General features: G+C 40.6%; 1 protein-coding gene across 2 annotated transcripts; it reads left to right on the top strand.

Annotated features, from left to right (window-relative positions):
• The first annotated feature begins 4,842 nt into the window (after positions 1-4,842).
• Positions 4,843-15,339, top strand: LOC113020015 (peripheral myelin protein 22-like). Of its 2 annotated transcripts, none has more exons than XM_080300830.1 (5): positions 4,843-5,038; positions 13,564-13,657; positions 13,832-13,925; positions 14,034-14,174; positions 14,300-15,339. In XM_080300830.1, exons 2-5 carry the CDS (start codon positions 13,580-13,582, stop codon positions 14,455-14,457), a joined length of 471 nt encoding a protein of 156 aa, XP_080156956.1. In that variant the 5' UTR covers positions 4,843-5,038; positions 13,564-13,579; the 3' UTR covers positions 14,458-15,339. The 2 variants fall into 2 exon arrangements, with proteins under 2 accessions (XP_080156956.1, XP_080156955.1); XM_080300829.1 differs by lacking the exon at positions 4,843-5,038 and adding an exon at positions 12,708-12,835.
• The last annotated feature ends 2,724 nt before the right edge of the window (positions 15,340-18,063 follow it).

Genomic DNA, 18,063 nt, shown 5'->3' with positions numbered 1-18,063 from the left:
GCAGCCCATTTATATTGATTGTTGTGGTCAATACAAACCAGTAGTGGTATTGATCCTTCTTTTCTCTGCCTTTATAAAGTCATTATTCTTCTCTCAGATTGTTAGGATTTTTCTTTGAGAGAGACTAAATCTTCCCTGTGCACCACTTTGGCATTTGATTCTGAAAATCTCAATTTGAATTACTTCATATAACTGGGTTATATAAATGGGTGACAGTAAAGGGAAAATCGCATTGGAATGAAGTTTAGGGGTCACCAAGAACTACCTGAGTGTACCTTGCCACTGATTCCCCAAGACCCTGGAACTCTACTGGATGTTGACGGATAATCGCTCATTTGACGTTTTCATGATGATGATAGTGACTCTATCTAGAGTCATTTCCAAAAAAGGAGTTGCAGCACACACCATCACATATGTTTAGCATAATTTTGATACTCATTGAGCCAGTAAGTAACTCTTTTATGGCTCGTGGATCAGAGCCTTTTTTTTTTAAAGCTTAAAATAGACAAATCACATTGGGATATAAATGTTCCATCATAGGTTAAAGGTGGATCTTTTTGAAGAGACCATTCTCTCACAGTGGACAGATGCACCTAAATGATGACAGGTTTAGGTCCGCACAGTATAATGGAGCCCCAGTTTCCCTTACTGTATGGGTCAAGGGCTCAGGTTTTTTTCCTTTAATTTGTTTCCCATCTGTTTTATTATTACGATACAGCTGCCTGCTGTAAGCCGAAAAGCTGTTATTTACTGCCATCTAATGGTTGTTCGAAACTCATGCAAAAATGGGTGTGTCAGGACAAGGGCTGGTTTGACTTTGAGGGTTGTAAATACCTGTGTGGCACTGTAAACCCAAGAACGTATTAGCTGATGTTGCTCTTGTTTTTAAAAATGCATTCAGAAACCAAAGTCCAAAAGGAAAACATTCAAATGAGTTTTCTTGTGGGTAATCTTTTGGACGTGAGCACAATTGTTTGTCCCACACTGGAGACTGCTGATTTGTTCAGGGGGCTCAAGCCACCTCCCTCCCCCATAGAAAATCATTGTAATTTGAGTCTTGCCTTGCAGCTGTTACCCTCTCTCAAGCGCCCATTATGCAGCTTTTCATCTGCTTCGGAGGCTGTCAAATGTCATTTCCCCTTCGCTTTCAACTTTCTTTGAAAGCTGTATTTTCTTACTTGGGCCACCAATGGGAGGCGCTCATTGCCTTTAGGTTTATTAGGTTAGGAGCCTCGGCCTGGACCCACAGCCCTTTTCCGCCAAATTCCATCAGCAGACTTGCAACTCTTCCAGGAGGCTGAAGGCATGCTGAAATCTGGAAAGTATTAAACAACCTGCTGGTGAAGGGGATTGAGGAAGGGAAGGTGGGGGGTGGCTAAAGGAGTAAGAGAGAGGGGAATCAAAAAAAAAATGGGGAGGTGGGGGAAAATAGGAACAGAATAAAAAATTGCTCATATACCGTCCTTTGCCTGTCTCTGCTACATTCCCCTCCCCCCAAAAAATCCAGACCACTCCCCAAGAAGCTACATATGCAACATTTTTTTTCATATCTGCAGCAGTATTTCGCAATTCCTTTTTTTTTTTTTTTAAATGGGTCATAAACAAACAGCCGTTTCTCCAGTATAGCTGTACTGTGGTGTGTGTGTGTGTGTGTGTGTGTGTGAGAGAGTGTGTGTGGAGATGTTTGCTGGAACACAAGTGGAAGGCTAGTGCCAGGGCTGAAAAGCCCCAACTGTGTGTTTGTGGTTGGTAGCGAGAATGAAAAAAAAAAAAACTGGATGCTATCCAGACATCCTTTCCCATGCTTTGATACGAACATCTGTGAGCAAATATATACACAATGTACAGAAGGGTGTGCTAAACTCTGCTGAGAAGATCTGCTTTTAAAAAAATGTATAGAATCGCAATCTTATTTATTATCATAAATACTTTTTTTTTTTTTTTAAGCTGAGTTGTCCCTTCAGGAGAGCGAGATGGAGCACTAGGGATATTGGCATTAACAGGAGCTGCTAACATAAACACTCCAGTACCCAGTACTGACCTCTTGACCTCTAAAACCTGGCTCTCCACGACCAGCAGCAGGAGACCACACACACGTGCTGGGGGGAGGAGTACAGAGGATGCAAAAAGTCTCTGGTGTTCTTGCTGTAAAGAGCTTCACATGCCTTAACTGAGGACTGTGAAAAATTAAACCATACTCCAGACATCTGTGTGGCTTTCCCACTCATGGATTTTTGCAGGTTTTTCAGAATGTAGGTATGGCTTCCCCATATGGAAAGGTTATTTGAAAGGAAGCTGCTTCTGTCTCTTTCGTTCTCCTCCTGTTGTTGTGCAATGAGCAGTTTCCGTTATAAATGTGGAGACTTTGTCACAGCCTCCTTGGACTGGGCTCAAATCTTCATGGTAAAAATGTGGTTTTTCCCCTTTAGTCGAACCACGTTTGCTGAAATCACTGTAGACGTAGCTCACTTGTTCACTATGTTTTATAACTGTTATAGCAATCAGTTGACAATCAAATAACTGGAACAATTTAACACAAGGATACGTGGTTAAATTTTTATTCTGCATCCAACATGTAGTACTTAAACTTCAACATGGAGGACTAATTTTTGCCATCAGGATGAAAAAAAAATATGATTCAACCCTTCATTTTCCATGCTTTGCTTCTGTCTGTGTGGTACTGCCTTCACCCCATCTCATTCTGCTGCAGAGCACAGGTCCTGCAGCCGAGTGTGTCCCCAGGAGGTCTGGCCTAGTCTGCACTCATGCACCCATGACCACAATAGATAGAGCTGGAGGCTCTGCTGATCTCTACACTTATTTCTGCCAGAGGCCGCTTTCCTTCCAATGCCAGTCATCTACAGCTGGTTGAAACTGGAGGAAGGCGAGCACTCTGTATACCTCGGCTCCTGCACTCCTCCGGACACCCACACATTCGGTCTCTGTCAAATGTAAAGCTTTTGCACATAAAGTTTTGGACAGTTATTGGCAAAACAACACACATTTGCAATTCATCAGCTTCTTTAAATGTAAAGTTAATAGATTTAAATATATACATGTATATATACTGGGAACCTACGACTGATAAAACAAGCCTTCAGGTGTTGATCACACAGTGAGACTTGGCGCCATTTCTACTGAGGCACTGTGTCTACACAATGCACCCCTTGTTTGGTAGCGACAGAATGTCCACAGTGGGGCAAAAACTGACCTGGAAATTGAACACAAAGGGTCACTTCCTGTTGTCCAACTTTAAACTTTGACCTTCCGGCCCTTCTTTTTTCTCCTGACAATATGAGTAATAATTGTCCAGCTTTCACAGCGAGGGCAGAGAGAGCTGAAGGGCCGACAGAGATTGATGCCTGACGCTAATCTGGAAATAAATGGATCCTTTCATGCACCACATTTCATTCATTAAACATCTCTTCTATTCAACAATCTAAAGTTATTTTGAATATTTATTAGCCTGCATAAAGCACATTTATAAGCATCTAAGTAATTCCAGTCCGTCACATCAATCTCTGTACTTCAAAATTAAAGTCTGCATGAGCAGATTTTGATGTTTAATGTTTTTTTTTCTCCCTTTTCGGCCAATGAAGTGGAAAAAAAATATGCAGCTCAATAGCTGTGGTATTGCTTCAAAAAATGTTTGATTTCCCAGCTAAGATGAAAGATATTTAAACTAATTCTCATTCACATCACTCGGTCGGATGGATGGGGATGTGTTCAGGCTTCTGTAGTTAGAAAACACAGAGCCCACTGTTCATTTCATACTGCTCTTACTAATATCAGCACTGGCAGGGGCAACCAGACAGACTTTCCATTACAGTCACAGCAATCACCTTCCTGTTTTCATGCGACTTTATACGCAAGCTCTACTTTTGCTTGTGGAAATACTGCCGCAACCTAAAGCCTCATTCGCTTTCCTCAAATCTCAGCAGCATTATAAATCAAGGCGTGCCTGGAGATAGAAAACAACACTAGGGTGAAGAATCCCAGAGCTCCATGTGTAGAGATGATTTTTAAAACACACTGTACTGGGTGTTGGTCCTCCATTTAACAACTTCGTCATCCAGTTTATGCACTACTCCCTTTGGCCATGGTCCCCTCAGGATTGAGCTGGAGAGGAGAGGGGGAAAACTTCAACAGATGCTGGATCTTTTTATCGTCTTACTGGCCAGGATTTAACTCTCCTCCTCCAAGTTCACATGGCCAATCAGAGCTGACAGCCCATAAACAGATGTATTGTGTGTACTAGTGTGTTCTCTGTTGGGTTGGGTTGACTTGAGTTTTTTTTTTTATTTTTTATGATTTGATCATTGAATTAGGCTTGGGTTACTTTTTACTTTGGTAAAGCAATTAAAGATGTGACTTTGAATTCAAAACAGGCATCATACTGACTCAGGAAGAGGATGTTATCTGAGTTCAGCATCCCGGAATAATGTGCATCATCTCTTGCACGCATTCAATTCACACATATACAATTTCTGCCTTATGCTGAATTACAGAAGTCACACAAAAACCTTAAGCAGCAGTGGCAAACATCCGCTACGATCCTACGGGCATTCATGCTATAAATGTAAATGCTGGATAAAAACCACTGTGCAATTATTTGATCTTTTAAACAACCTTAACATTCTCACATCTGTCATGAGACTTTTTTTCTTTATTTTTCTGGGAAGATTTAGCCTTGAAATTTAAATCGGCAGTGTTTATTTTAAACATAAACACTCAGCGTGACGCTTTGCATGTGATGTAGAGGCGTGTCTGGCTCTCAGCTCAAAAGATCCAGCTGAGCATGAGGCCATCTCCTAAAATTCCTGTATCAAACAACTGCCTTCTGGCAGAGTAGCTAGCATGGTAAAGCCTGGTTTAAGCTCCCTCCGCCCTCTCCATCTGTAGCTGTTTACTTTGATTGGCACCGCTCTGCAGTGCTCAAAGGAAGTTGTTCAGGATTCATCTCAAGCGAAACACTGGCTTTCGCACACCGCCATCCCAGGAAAAATCTCGTGTTGACAGCAAACGCATCAATCTTTATGTGAGTGGGACTTGTATATCTCTGTGTATTTAGGAATGGAAGAATGCTTATGTGGGTGTTTGACCGACTTGGTGAGCTATATGGATGAGAGTCATAAAGCGAATCAGAGCAGGGTGGATCAGATAGGGAGGGAATGGATCATTAATCTCTCCCCCACTCCTTTAAAAAAAAAAAATATATATATATATATAAATATATATTTATGTATTCTCTTGGTGCATGATCCAGCTGTGTTGCAGCTTTAGGCCAGCAAGGAAGTGTTGGAGCAGGATACAGGGTGGAGGCAGGGTGAGGTCACACTGTTGTTGGACCTAGGCTGGACGGATGTCTGTGGGGAAAGAGGAGACACTTGGCTCAGTGTTGCAACTGTTTTCGATCGCACTGTTAATTGAACCGTTCATCAGAAATACTCAGACTCTTTCACACAGTACTCCACACAGAGCTGCCATTTTGAACACTATCAAACACTGACCCTCTCTTTCACATGTGGAGCCATGTACACACACATGTGCGTAGTGAAAGTGAGTCACCCACAGAGGCCCAGGCGTATTTAGAGACCGCTATGTGAGCGCCTGGCCCTGCATGCTTGGAATGCCTTGGGTGTGACCAGAGTGGCCATGTGTGTTTGCGTGTATGTGTTTGTGTATGTGTAGTAACGTTGCTCCAGCTGCCTGTCGTCTCCAGCTTGTCCCATCGGTTCTCACTTAAGGAGCAGAGCCAGCCAGACAGTGACTCAAGCAGACACACACACGCACACAGAGGATGAATTAGTCAATGGAAAGAGCTGTACACATTGTTTGGAATTTCCTGGTCACCAGAAATTTTGCTTGAAAACGATCCATGGGTCATTTTTAAACTTTCACTGATCTTCTCACATTGAACTTCACTGAAGTTGTATTCATTAATGAAAATGAAGGATATTTAACTGTAATTACTGGAAGTGATCGTGCGAGCGGAACAGTTTTCCAGTTTTCCATGAAGTTTCAAGTTATGCATTGCACAACGGTGATCCTCAGAGGTTGGCTAGCACTGCCTACTCCCTCCTCCCACAACCATGTGTGTAGTTTTTACAGACTTGAGATCTACAAACCTAACCATGACCTCAGAGAATTAAATATTCTCAGTGGAAAACCCCCGTATCCCCAAAGTGGCATTTCGGGCTTGTCAGCTGCATTGTATGTGTAGTTTTTCCATGTGTGAGTGTAAGAAAGAGCAAAAAGAGCGAGAGAAAAAAGAGATTTTGTTTGCAACTTCAAATACAGAACTATTTTCCACGAGCCTGCATCTCTCTGCTGTTGTTTATATAGTGAACATATGTTTGTACTTGTGGTATTTGTACAGCACACAAGTTATTAAAAAGACTGTCTTGCAGGAGCAGAGCTTATTTAACAAGGCTGAAGCTGCATTGTGGGCTCAGTGTAATGGGAGCCCAGGTAATTGTTTTGAAAGGGTAACTTTATAATGGAAAAATATAAAAACAAGCCCTGGCTTCAATTAAGCCTTTTCACCCCATCCCCCACAACCCCGAAAAAGTGAGGAGTTCCGTCCAAGCTGCCATGTATATTTTCTTCTCTGCCGTTCACCATTTGCCTGCTCCGTATAACCAAGTATGGGATTTAATGTAATTTTTCCGGCTGCACATTCGGAACCACAGTTTTGGGGTCATGGAAACTGCCCGAGTTTGCATTTTCAGTCATTCATTTCCATTTTTTATTGATTAAAATAAATGTTTTTTTAAAAATGGAAAGCTGAATCACTTTTCTTCACAGCTCTGCATCATTTTTCTTGACCACACCCTACTTTTAGTCTTTAAAGGGTAAAATTCATTTCTTAGAGGAACTCGAAAGAACAGATGTTTTGAAACTCTCAAATGGGTGTGGGGGGGGGATAAGCTATGGTCTCATCTGGAATGCGTAAAGCACAACAATACATCCCACAGAGTGGGCGGGAACTGTTATGACTTAAATCCTCCCAGAGCAGTATAGGATGATGGTGTAGGCTGTATAGATCAAGATGTTCTTTCTGACTTTCTTCACATATTTGCAAGGCATACAGAGTTCAGGGAGAGGACATTATTTTTCTTTAAAGTAATCTTGTGGTTTCATTAAAACCTCATTAAAGGTTTGGCATATTGTGAATCTGTGTGTTGGCCATCAAAATAGTCCTGGAGAACAACACAGGGGCTATCCCGTGGATAGCCTGTAAGCTTTTCATGTCACATATTAATTCAATATTATGTTATGGTCTAAACTACTCACCACTAGTAAAACTATACTTTCAATTTCCAGCATAGATTGAATTGGTTGTGGAAAAACAGCACTGAAAATATCGATCCTACAGGGAGCCTATGTGGCAGCATAGGCTCAGGGCTGCTTTGAGATTATTGTAAGTTCCCAATACTCACCAAAGTCAAATTCAATATCTTGTACCCTGTTAAGATTTGGTCACAATTTCATTTCTTCCAACTTGTGGCCCCAAAGTAATAATTTTCCCACGCATAAACCAATATAGCAGTTTTATTTGATGTTAGAAAGATACAATAATCAGTAAACGACATAAACGCCTTCTTGATGTACTATTATAAAACAATTTATTATTATTGGCACAATTCACTCAAAGCTACAAATGTGAGCCTTCTGGTTAAAATGATAGGATTTGTCCATCCGGGACTTTAATTCAGAGAAAAATGACTAAAATACGTTTACATAAAATGACAGATGAACTGACCAGCAGACTGAGCGTTATCCTGGTAGCAAGTTCAAAGTGAGGCATATTGGGGTCAGGGAAGAAGTGAAAAAAATGCTAGACTGGCTGTGAGTTTGTTGATGTTTTTAAGTATGTGGATTGTATGTTTGTAGAACATGCTGATGCACTGAGGTGTCTGCCAGAGTTTATCAGGCCATCCTCACCTCCTCATTCACTCAACCACTGAGAGGAGCTGTCAGTGGGTTTGGCGCAGATATTCTATGAGTGGCTGCTCTGGGCTGCCGCCCAGACTGATGCAGACAGATGAACACACACATACACCATCTCCGCTTCAAGCCAGGCTTTACAGCAAGGCCACAGTTTCCTTTGGCCAGGCCACAGTCTCTAGGCTACCCAACACATATGTATGGGTATCACCGCATTCGCTAACATTCGATCAGACAGACTACTCTCTAAACCGAGACTGAACTGAGCACCATGTGCATTGTGGATTCCACTATCAAGTTTGGTTTCATGTTTCAGCAGGCATGACTCATAGCTTAGGCAGTGAATCTGATCTGGAGAGATACCTGTTTAACAGCATGCTGAGGATTGTATTCTTGAATTTTTTTCTTTTTCCTCATTTCTTCCACACAAGTTGATAGCTTGGCCTTTGTTAACTGTCCTATAAAGAGCTCTGCTGTTTTGTGTAAAGAATTCATTAAAAGTCACGGCCAAGAGTAAGGGTGTGTGAAACCTGTCTGATGAACTATGTAAACACATCTTCCTTCAGAAGTAAATGAACTCTAGTTTCTACACTGGTATATCACGGCATTTGACCTCAGAAGCAGTTCTGTGGATAATTCCTACAAAGCTGCAACAAATAGTGAGATAATAGCCAGTTAGATGCAACTTCTTCCAGGAAAACCCGATTTACAAAAGCTTCAAAAGTGCTGGCAGCATTTCAGGAAAGAAAATATTTCCTTCTAAGCACCTTTATTCTCATAAAATCTCAGTTGGCAGCTTGTGAAAGAAATGCTGCAATGTTAGCTGTCAAAGAAGGACAGCTACAGTTTCGAAAAGATAACACAGCAACTGGAATGAGTAAACTTCTGATAGCAAGTACACAGGAATTAGTTTCTTCTCTGAGAGTTGTAGTGGATTCTAGCTACAGATCTGCAGATCTCAGAGCAGTTGGATCATATGATCACGACTGCTTATTGCAACATATTTGATTGTAATTAAAAAAAATAGCAATAGAGCATGTCTGACGCAACTTAAATTCTTATCCACAGATATCAGAGCTGTGAGAACCGAGTAGAAAGGAGAGCAAAGCAATTCAAATTGAATTCTTTCATAGTTTTTATTGCTTCATTCTAAACCCCCGGAGGCCAGTCGCACTCTGATTCCAAGCAACAGTCTGTGTTACAGTCTTGCCTGTTGGGATGTGTGTCCTGATGACATCGACTCCAACAGGAAGCCAGGGGCTAATGATTACCACATGTTTAGGATCACTAGGGTGCCACAATATGGATTTTGTCATGCCGTATGTCTCTCATTTATTTGGTTGTTGATTCTTGATAGGGAAGGACAGAGCCTTTTCTAAAGGGAAGGAAACAACAGCCCTAATCACTTTTAAACATGGCCTGTTTTATCTGATTTAACACCCGGCCAATGGATCTCTTCAGCTCAGTTATGGGTCTTCCTGGAGTTTTGAAATTTAAAACAAAAGAGACGACAAGGGGTGTGTATTATAGAGCCTGGCCATATTTTCAACGTGCGTATTTAGGATCATTGTCAACATGCATTCTGCTGTTGGTGTCACTGGGTGTCAACACATTACCATGCAAACCTTTAACACAGGTCAACTTGTCGTTCCGTTTCAGCTCTTTCTGTCTATGGGATGTCATTTGATAGTCACTCAGCGGTGTAAAACATAAACAGCGAACACAGGGTAAGACCAGTTCAGCCCTGAGGGTTAAGAAACACAAGAAAGTGTCATGAACATCCTGGAAAACATAAACAGCATCTGTAAGAGGAATGTCACTGTCAGCGGATTCACATAGTATCATATGTTTGGAAATGAATCTCGATTAAAGCAGGCAACAGAACGAGCAGTGAAAATGAACAAAACGTTCTGTGAATAGTGCAGAAAAGCATCCAATGATTTCCAGCTGTGATGAGCCAAAGATGTGATTTTTTTTTTCCTTTTTCTTTTCCTCAACGTCCCATAGGTGGAGAGGCTTCCTTCATTCCTTCATATTCCCACATGTAAAATTATTAGCTGTCCCACTAATGTGTCCTCAAGGCAGCCAATTCATGGTCACATCCAAAACCAAACCCTAATCCCCAGTTGTGTCACTGTTCCTTCACTCATATGTTTCCTGTTGGAGATGAAGCAGCCCCAAAAGCCCCCTGGCCACTCCTGCAGGTGGAGACCAGTGCTGTAAAACTGGGTTGGGCTTGAGCTGAGGCTGAGTCATTTTTATCACAAAATAGCAAACTGTTCCAGTTAATCCAGCTCATCACAAGTCTAAACTTGAGTCTCAATATGTCTGCTTTGAGAATATAAGAACGAAAATGAAAGTAACATCATGAAAGAAAACGCAGAATGTGCTCACCTAGCTCTGAGATTAACACTGGATCCAGAAAATGGTAGGTAGGTAGGTAGGTAGGTAGTAGGTAGGTAGGTAGGGGAAATTGTTAAATACATGCAGATAAAGATGTCAGCAGCAATGCAAATAAAGTCATTCATACTGGGGATGCTGCATGTTGTGGTGAGGTTACTTTAATCTTGTATTAAAACTAAATACAAACCAAACAGTAGAGTCATTGTGACGCCTTTGTGGTTTGGTTTCAGGTCAGCTGTTTTGCCTGAAGTGAGTAGGTCTCACAAATAAGTGAGGTTTATTTAAGAGAATAAATCTGAGCATGCGCAGTAAATGGCCAAAAACCTTGCAATTTTGACATTTTAAACAGCCATCTAACATATCTCACTTTTAGTGAAAGTCTTAATTAAAAGGGTGTGCCAGTTTTAAACTCAGCTACGGCCGAGCCGCAATAACCTCGCACTGTTGTCGCTGGTTTTGAGCTGCTTCTGCCTGTTTGCTTTGTAATCACTCTCTACAAAAGGACGAGCCTTGTGTTTTGTTTTGGTTCTTTTTTGGGGTGGTGGGGGGTGGGGGGGGGGGGGGGGTGATGGCTTTGGGTTTGCTATCAGCCATGTAACAGAGATCACAACTCAACAGGGTTACAGTTGAGTCATCACTGAGCGAACCAAGTAATCAGTCAAAGCGAGCAGCAGTAGCTTTTACAGCATTCCAGAGTATGTGAGGATTTTTTCTTCTTCTGTTGTAGTCCAAGTGTGTGTTTCACACTAAAATATTCATCACTAAAACATCAAACAGCCACATAAAAATTTCATTAGAAAACCAATTTTTGTCCGTTTTTATAAATATGATTAAAAATCCGACAGCTTCATTAATGAAATGTTTATTGCATTCTTATTAGAGGTTATTAAATCAAAAGTAAAGGGTGGGGCACATTAAGGCTCACTGCAATAATGCTTCATTTGCTAAGGAATGCATCACCTATACTGCATTAGGAGATTTCACAACAGCAGCAGCAACAATCTAACTTTATAATTCATGTCCTATTATTGTTTGAAGTTTTCTCTATTTTTAGTCAGATCCAGCGTTATCCTTCCTGCTCTGTATCCTCTTTATAAGTAACAAAACTGCATTGCCTGTGAATTCTCCCTGACCACAGACTAGTGTTACACCAGTGAGATTTGTAAGCTTCTCTCACACCTGCTCCAGCTGCACTGCCAGGTTCATCTTTTCCTCCTGCTTCTCCTGCTGCTGGCAAAGCCTGCCCCCACTGACCACTGCACCAATTACATCTTCATAAACAGTGGCACGTCCATCCAGTGGTCTGGGCGGTTGTCAAAGAGCTGTCTCTTTTTTTTTTCTTTTCTTTTTTGCCTCTCCAGCTCTGCCAGGACACACAGTGCTGCCTCACTGGGCATCCCACAGGGAGGCTGTACAGCAGCCCACAGTTCATCCCTTTGCGTGTTTACAAACACAGACCACAGGAATCCACCTGATGGGCCAAGAACAGCAAGGGAGAGGAAAGAGGGCAGGCACGCGCTGTGTTCTCTGACTGCAGCAGGTGATGACTATCACGTTTGGACTGTGATGGTTTCAAAGCAGCAGTGTGCGCTTGTTCTTTTATCGCTGTTTTCACTGCCATTCTTAATTTGGGTTTACAGCTCTGTCACTGTGAGGAAATGGCACGAGACCGCAGTGTAATGAGCGATACAGAACTCTGACGGGCTTTGATCTGCAATCTTAGTAACCCATCGATGGACCTCGAGTCAAGCCGTTCCATCAGTGTAGCATGACCAAAACACTGCACTGTTTTAATTCCCTTTGGCACTGGACAAACCCCCCTGTTTCTTCATAGACTTGGAGAGACAACACATGAGGCTCAGTTCACACAAACACACACACACAGGCATTCTGGGCCCCCAGAGCACCTCGCTGGTTCACGTGCAAACACACACATACACACACGTGTACACGTGTGTTTTATGACGATCAATGAGTTTTGTTTGCAATCAAATGCAACAAAGTCAAGAATCATGACTGTCATTGTACAAATAAGAAAATGAATGAGCACTGTGGATGTAATGAATGACTCATTAGATCATAAACCAACTCTACATAGTTTTATATCAGCAGGTTATGTTAATGTTTTGGAAAGTGTGGAATTCTGTTTGTGTGTCTGTGGAAGTCTTTAGGTTTGCTCAGCAGTGCCACAGGTTATACTACAGTCCTGTAGATTTCACTTTCGTTGATGGGCCTCCACGGGAGGAAAGAGAAAGAGAGAGACAGAGGGGGAAAAGAAAGGAGTAGGCCTCTGGTGACGTGCAGGGCCTGCAGGGCGGTGTTCAGGCGGAGAAAGACAGACTGGGGTGTGTGAGCTACATCTGGAATAGTATCTAGAGAGAGTCGCGAAGCAGAAGCAAGGTGATACTTTCCCAGCTCTTCTCTTCAGCTCGATCCGTTAAACGGAGAAAAAACTCCAACAACTTTTGATTGGCCTTTTTTTTGTAAGTGGGATTAATATATTTGTTTTTTCCATGCTCTTGTTATAGTCAGTGATCTCATTTTTCCCCCATTGAGTTTTACCCTCATACAGCAGGACTCGACCATGGATTTTACTTTTATGACGCAAAACCCGTTAAACCGTTTGAAGCTGTGACTTTGCCTGAGAGTCTCGCTCGTCTCTCCCAGTTTTAAAGTTAGGTGCTTTGTACTTGACATTACCAAACAGGGAAAGTTGTGGCTCGCGCATGGCGGTACTTTTCTGGAATGTTTTTCATAGAGATGGGTTGAGTTTGTTTTCCAGCAGCCTGCTCCCGATTAGTCGAGAAACCGTCTCCCTTACTCACACAGACAGCTGATTCATGGTCAGGTTTTTAGCCAACGACTTTTTTTATGCAAACCCGTATTGCTTTCATCAGTTAGTTACGTCGTTTGGATATTTAAATAGATCGAAAGTTCAATACTTTGATTCACTTTGACAAAAATAGATTAATTTGTGCAGCTCGACGTTAAACTCGACATTAATTATTAACTTCGGGAAATAGTCAATGGTCCTCCCTTCTTCGCCCTGTGTTTGAATGTAAGGGAATACTTTCACATTGAGGTAAACATTGCGGTCGATGCATAAGTGAGGTAATGCCGCCCTCTGGCGTGGAGATAGGCTAGTGAACACACCTAGAAGAGAGTTGGTGTAATGGCAAATTCACGTGAAATGTCTTCTCTTTTCTGCAGACCTACTTGAAAAAAAATGCTGCTCATCCTGCTTGGAGTGCTTATCTTGCACGTAATCATTCTCATTCTCCTCATCGTGTCGACAGCTGCCAGTGTAAGTTCTGTGAGACCTTTTGTCAACTTTTAAATTGCGAAAAATACAGAATGGAGCATGAGGATGTGTTCTGAATAGACAAGGAGTTGTTTCAGTGATTGATTACTTTGTAATATTGCTACTGGACGTACAGCAGTAACAGGTTAAATGGTTCCGTGTTGTTGTGTTTATCAGGCCTGGTCTGTAGCTGACAACAGTGGCAAAGATCTATGGTACAAATGCTCAACAAACAATGGAGGTTACCATTGCCAACCATCCAGCAATGAAGGTTTGTTCATGTTTATAGAAAAACAAACAAAATGCAGCGTGCTTTGTTACTGAAAAGTGATGCACAAGTTAAATTTCATGCTATTCATCTCTTCTGTCTGCCTCCTAGACTGGATCCAAGCAGTGCAAGCTCTCATGATCCTGTCAGTGCTCTTCTGCTTCTTCTCCCTCATTGCGTTTTTATATCAGCTGTTCAGACTAGTTAAGGGCGGACGCTTCTTCTTCACTGCCATCTTCCAGATCTTAGCAAGTGAGTATGACTTCATCACATGCTGACAGTCACACCCTGAGAAGAAATGGGTGGAGTGGTGAGATCATCTACATTCATGCCAATTTCCTTCAGATTCCCCTCAACTCTCTTCTCATCTTTCCTAGGTGTGTTTGTGATGTGCGGGGCAATCATCTACACTGTGATGTGTCCAGATGATGGCACCCATACAAACTTCGGGTATGCGTATGTGCTGGCTTGGGTGGCTTTCCCTATGTGTCTCATGAGTGGCCTAATTTATATTGTCCTGAGGAAGAAAGAATGAAAGAATCAGGGGAGGAGAAATAAGGAAGGGTAGTTAGGAGGCCCTTTACTACAACAGCGCACTGTGCTTACTACCCACAGACCATAGACTGACATCCCAACAAAAGTGCATGTGTCACCAACACAAATTAATTTGTTTTTGTTGCTGTATTCAGTATCCATTATTTCTCTGAAAACATCACATCAGTTTTTTTTTCTTTCAACACCACAGCTGTGTTATCAGTGTGTGTTTGGAAATGCATTGGTGACATATTGATTTTTGATGCATGCTGGCACTTGATTTCAACAAATCCATCATCGGTGATGAGATGAATAACATTGCATTGCTTCAGTACAAAGATGTACATAGTGTCTGTGGTTTTTAGACATATTTATAACATTTTTTCATACATTGTGTACATAATGTTGTCAAGTTAACATTGTCATGCTCAATTATGTGATAGAGTTTGTGTCTTTCACAAGTCATGCAGCTGTGCCAAAGAGATGTCGCTTCAAAAGCCAGAATATCAAGCTTCTTATTTTTTTTAACATTGTTTTTATGTCTTAACTGTCAGATGCTTTGATCCATGTGCCTTACTTAATCTGTTTAATTCTTGAAGGAAGTAAGAAAACCCTCAAAATTGAAAATAAGTGTTAATACTCATGAAGTTTTGTTTCCTGACTTATCATTGTACTTGATATACCAAATAAAAATGTTTTGCATTTTGTAACCTAGTTTTAAAAATGGTGCTTTTTTTCTTTTCTTTTTTTTATTATTATGCTTGAACTGTATAGCCTACTTTGTGTTGCAAGTGTGTCATGTCCTGTGATTAATTTGCTTTTGTACAAACTCGAGTTTGCCTTTTTTTTTGTCAATATTCTAAATAAACCTTTTGAAAATAAATCTGCTTGTCGCTGAAAGGTTTAATCATGTGCACGCTTCACAGAAGTCCGTAGGATGGGCTATCTGCACTCTTTTAGTAGTATAGGGAATAGGAAATGGCACTATTGTGTCTTTACACCATATTTTTGTACCTCTTGGTGGCGCTATGACACACAAAACACGTAAATGCCTGCGAATAAGAGTTTTCACCATAGCCACAAACTACCGTGATAAATACTTTCACTATGTAAGCATGGTGCTACATTATATTTACATGGTGTGTGGCAAGAATGGTGCAGATTAAACGATCATGTAAATCAAAGGTTTTGAAAAGTTAGGAGTCTCTCTCTTGTTCATTCATAGAGTTGGAAGTAAACTCTATGGAGGTAAACTGCTGATCTGCAGTTTTTCATGTAGCTTTCATTTAATTTCCATTGATTGTCAAGTATGGGTGAAATGAGAACAAGCAATTTTATGAATGCAAATAGCTCCACCTGGCTACATTTCGAGGACGTGCTTATCAAATTCTGGAAACTTGGCACCATATGCAGACATTATTTCAGCAAAACAGCATAAATCAAAGATCCCACTAAAACGCGGTTAAGGAAAGAATGTCTCAACAGCATCTCTGAGGATAAACCAAAATAAAAAAAGGGGGAAAATACAAGAAAAATGTAATAGTGCAAAGTGCCTCAGAAAAAGACATTGATCTGTTTAGAATTTGCTTAGACAGTTTCTCCCCAGCATCATTTCTATTTAATGTGACATATTGAAAGCATACTAGTAGATTTACATATGCTATATCTTTTTTTAAAAATTCAATTTGGCTAAGAATAAGTTTAAGATTCTTTTTACTTATTAACATGATTTGACCATGTCAAATGATCAGTTATGATTTTATTTACTTTTGTTTGTTTGGGCAACACATTGCTTTATGATTAGTATTTTATTGTAGTCCTTATGAGCTGATAAGATAACATTACACTCTGATGATACTGAGGCACATAAAACAATTAAACAGCAATATATTTTTTGCTAATGATAAACAATTGTAATAAAGATTTTATTACTGATCAGTGATTCTGTTGTAGATTATTAAATACATACAGAGTTAATCTCATGAATGGATGTATTTTACCCCCAAGCCCACATTTTTTCCCTAAACCTTTTTTTTTTTTTTTAAATGACATCAGAAACAGCAGTATGCGACATTACGTGATGGCAGAGCTTCAGTTCATCCTTTGTCATTTTTTTTTTTTTTTTCCCCTAAACCTAACCAAATAGCATTGCTTACTACATTAATTTAACGGTCTGAGTGCCATTTATTGATAAGCCAAAATATTAACAAATTATGTGATTGATCATCATTTTTATTGCTTTTTTCGTCTTCTTTCACCTGGTTGCTTCAAGGGGTCGCCACACTAACTGCCTGCCTCTGTCTCACCTTGTCTTTACTATCCACTGCATGTCTCCCCTCACTTTTTTATAAATCTTTTCTGTGGTCTTCCTCTGTTCCTGGTGTCTGACAGCTCCATCTTTAGCATCCTTTGTCCGATATAGCCACCATCTCAGCCTTGCCTCTCTAATTTTGTCTCAACATTTGTTTTTAAATTGTATGCTAACACAAAACTAAAGAGTACCAAAGCTTAATGAATCATTTTACCATAAAAACAAGTCTGAAGGAGCAAAAATAAAGGACCCAACAAACAAAGTGTGTTGCAGTCACCACCTAGTGGAATCATAAGCAGTGGTCAGAACATTTTTCTTTTTCCATGATCATTAATTGTCTGGGTGCTTAACTGCTTTGTGTAAAATAACACAAAAAAGTTGACTGTCTCAAGGGTGGTCAGAATTTTCCCAGGTTTTGTAAGATTGATCAGATTAAAAAAATACCACTACTTCTAAATAAATCTTGACATATTTAATGATTTTTGCTGGTGGAACTCAGTTATTTCATATCAGCGTATAATGCAAAAGTGCACTTAGACATGCATTGTCCATAGTTAGCAATAGAGCTGTGTATGACAGAACCTGTCACAAATGTAACATGGTCAAAAAAAGAGAAAGCTGTCAGCAGACAATGATGCCATGCCACTAGGTGGTGACTGCAACACACTTTTGTTGTCCATTAGGTCATGGGTGTTAAATGTGCAGAGGGTAAAAAGTGTCTCAGTGAACTCATAAATAGCTTCTTCTTCATCATCATCTAATAAGATTCACAGCCATTTCTGCTGTGAGGACACAGTAAGTGTAAATATGTGGAAATTCAAATCTTTTTTTTCTATTCAAAGTTGTAACATATGGAGCTTTTGTGCTTTTGTAGCTTCACTGTGACATACTGTTGAAATTGCAAGTGTTGAGAGAACTCAGGGTGTTAATTGTCTGCTTTGCAAATGAGCGGTTCAATACACACATTTGGAACATTTTCAGTACATATATTTTCCAACAAATGGCAGACGATGAATTTGGAGGTGTTGGACTACAAAGAGTTTAATGTCCCTGGTGTAGGATAATCCAGATTTATTTTTACGGCTTTCAGAAAATAACAAAGCTGTAGCTGGAAGTTCGTACATTGTTTTATACATACGGCGTAGGTTATATTACTGGCTTTTCGAATCATGAAGAAGACACTCTGTTTCCTGTTTAAAGCATATGTACTGGGGTAATATGACGCTAATCTTCTCTCGTGCTTGCTCTCAGAAGTTGCCACCGCAGTGTATTGAGACAGGCTCCTGTCTTTGATCT

This window comes from Astatotilapia calliptera, chromosome 4 (genome assembly GCF_964374335.1).
Source record: "Astatotilapia calliptera chromosome 4, fAstCal68.1, whole genome shotgun sequence".
Taxonomy (NCBI): Eukaryota; Metazoa; Chordata; class Actinopteri; order Cichliformes; family Cichlidae; genus Astatotilapia; species Astatotilapia calliptera.
Note: the sequence above shows the minus strand (reverse complement) of the source record. Positions and strands in the feature narration are given on the sequence as shown.

Bases quoted from the DNA above. Each gene is read 5' to 3' on its own strand.
- LOC113020015 (XM_080300830.1), top strand. From the start codon at position 13,580: ATGCTGCTCATCCTGCTTGGAGTGCTTATCTTGCACGTAATCATTCTC. The intron at 13,926-14,033 runs GTTTGTTCATGT...TCTGCCTCCTAG, and splicing joins CCAACCATCCAGCAATGAAG to ACTGGATCCAAGCAGTGCAA. The intron at 14,175-14,299 runs GTGAGTATGACT...CATCTTTCCTAG, and splicing joins CATCTTCCAGATCTTAGCAA to GTGTGTTTGTGATGTGCGGG.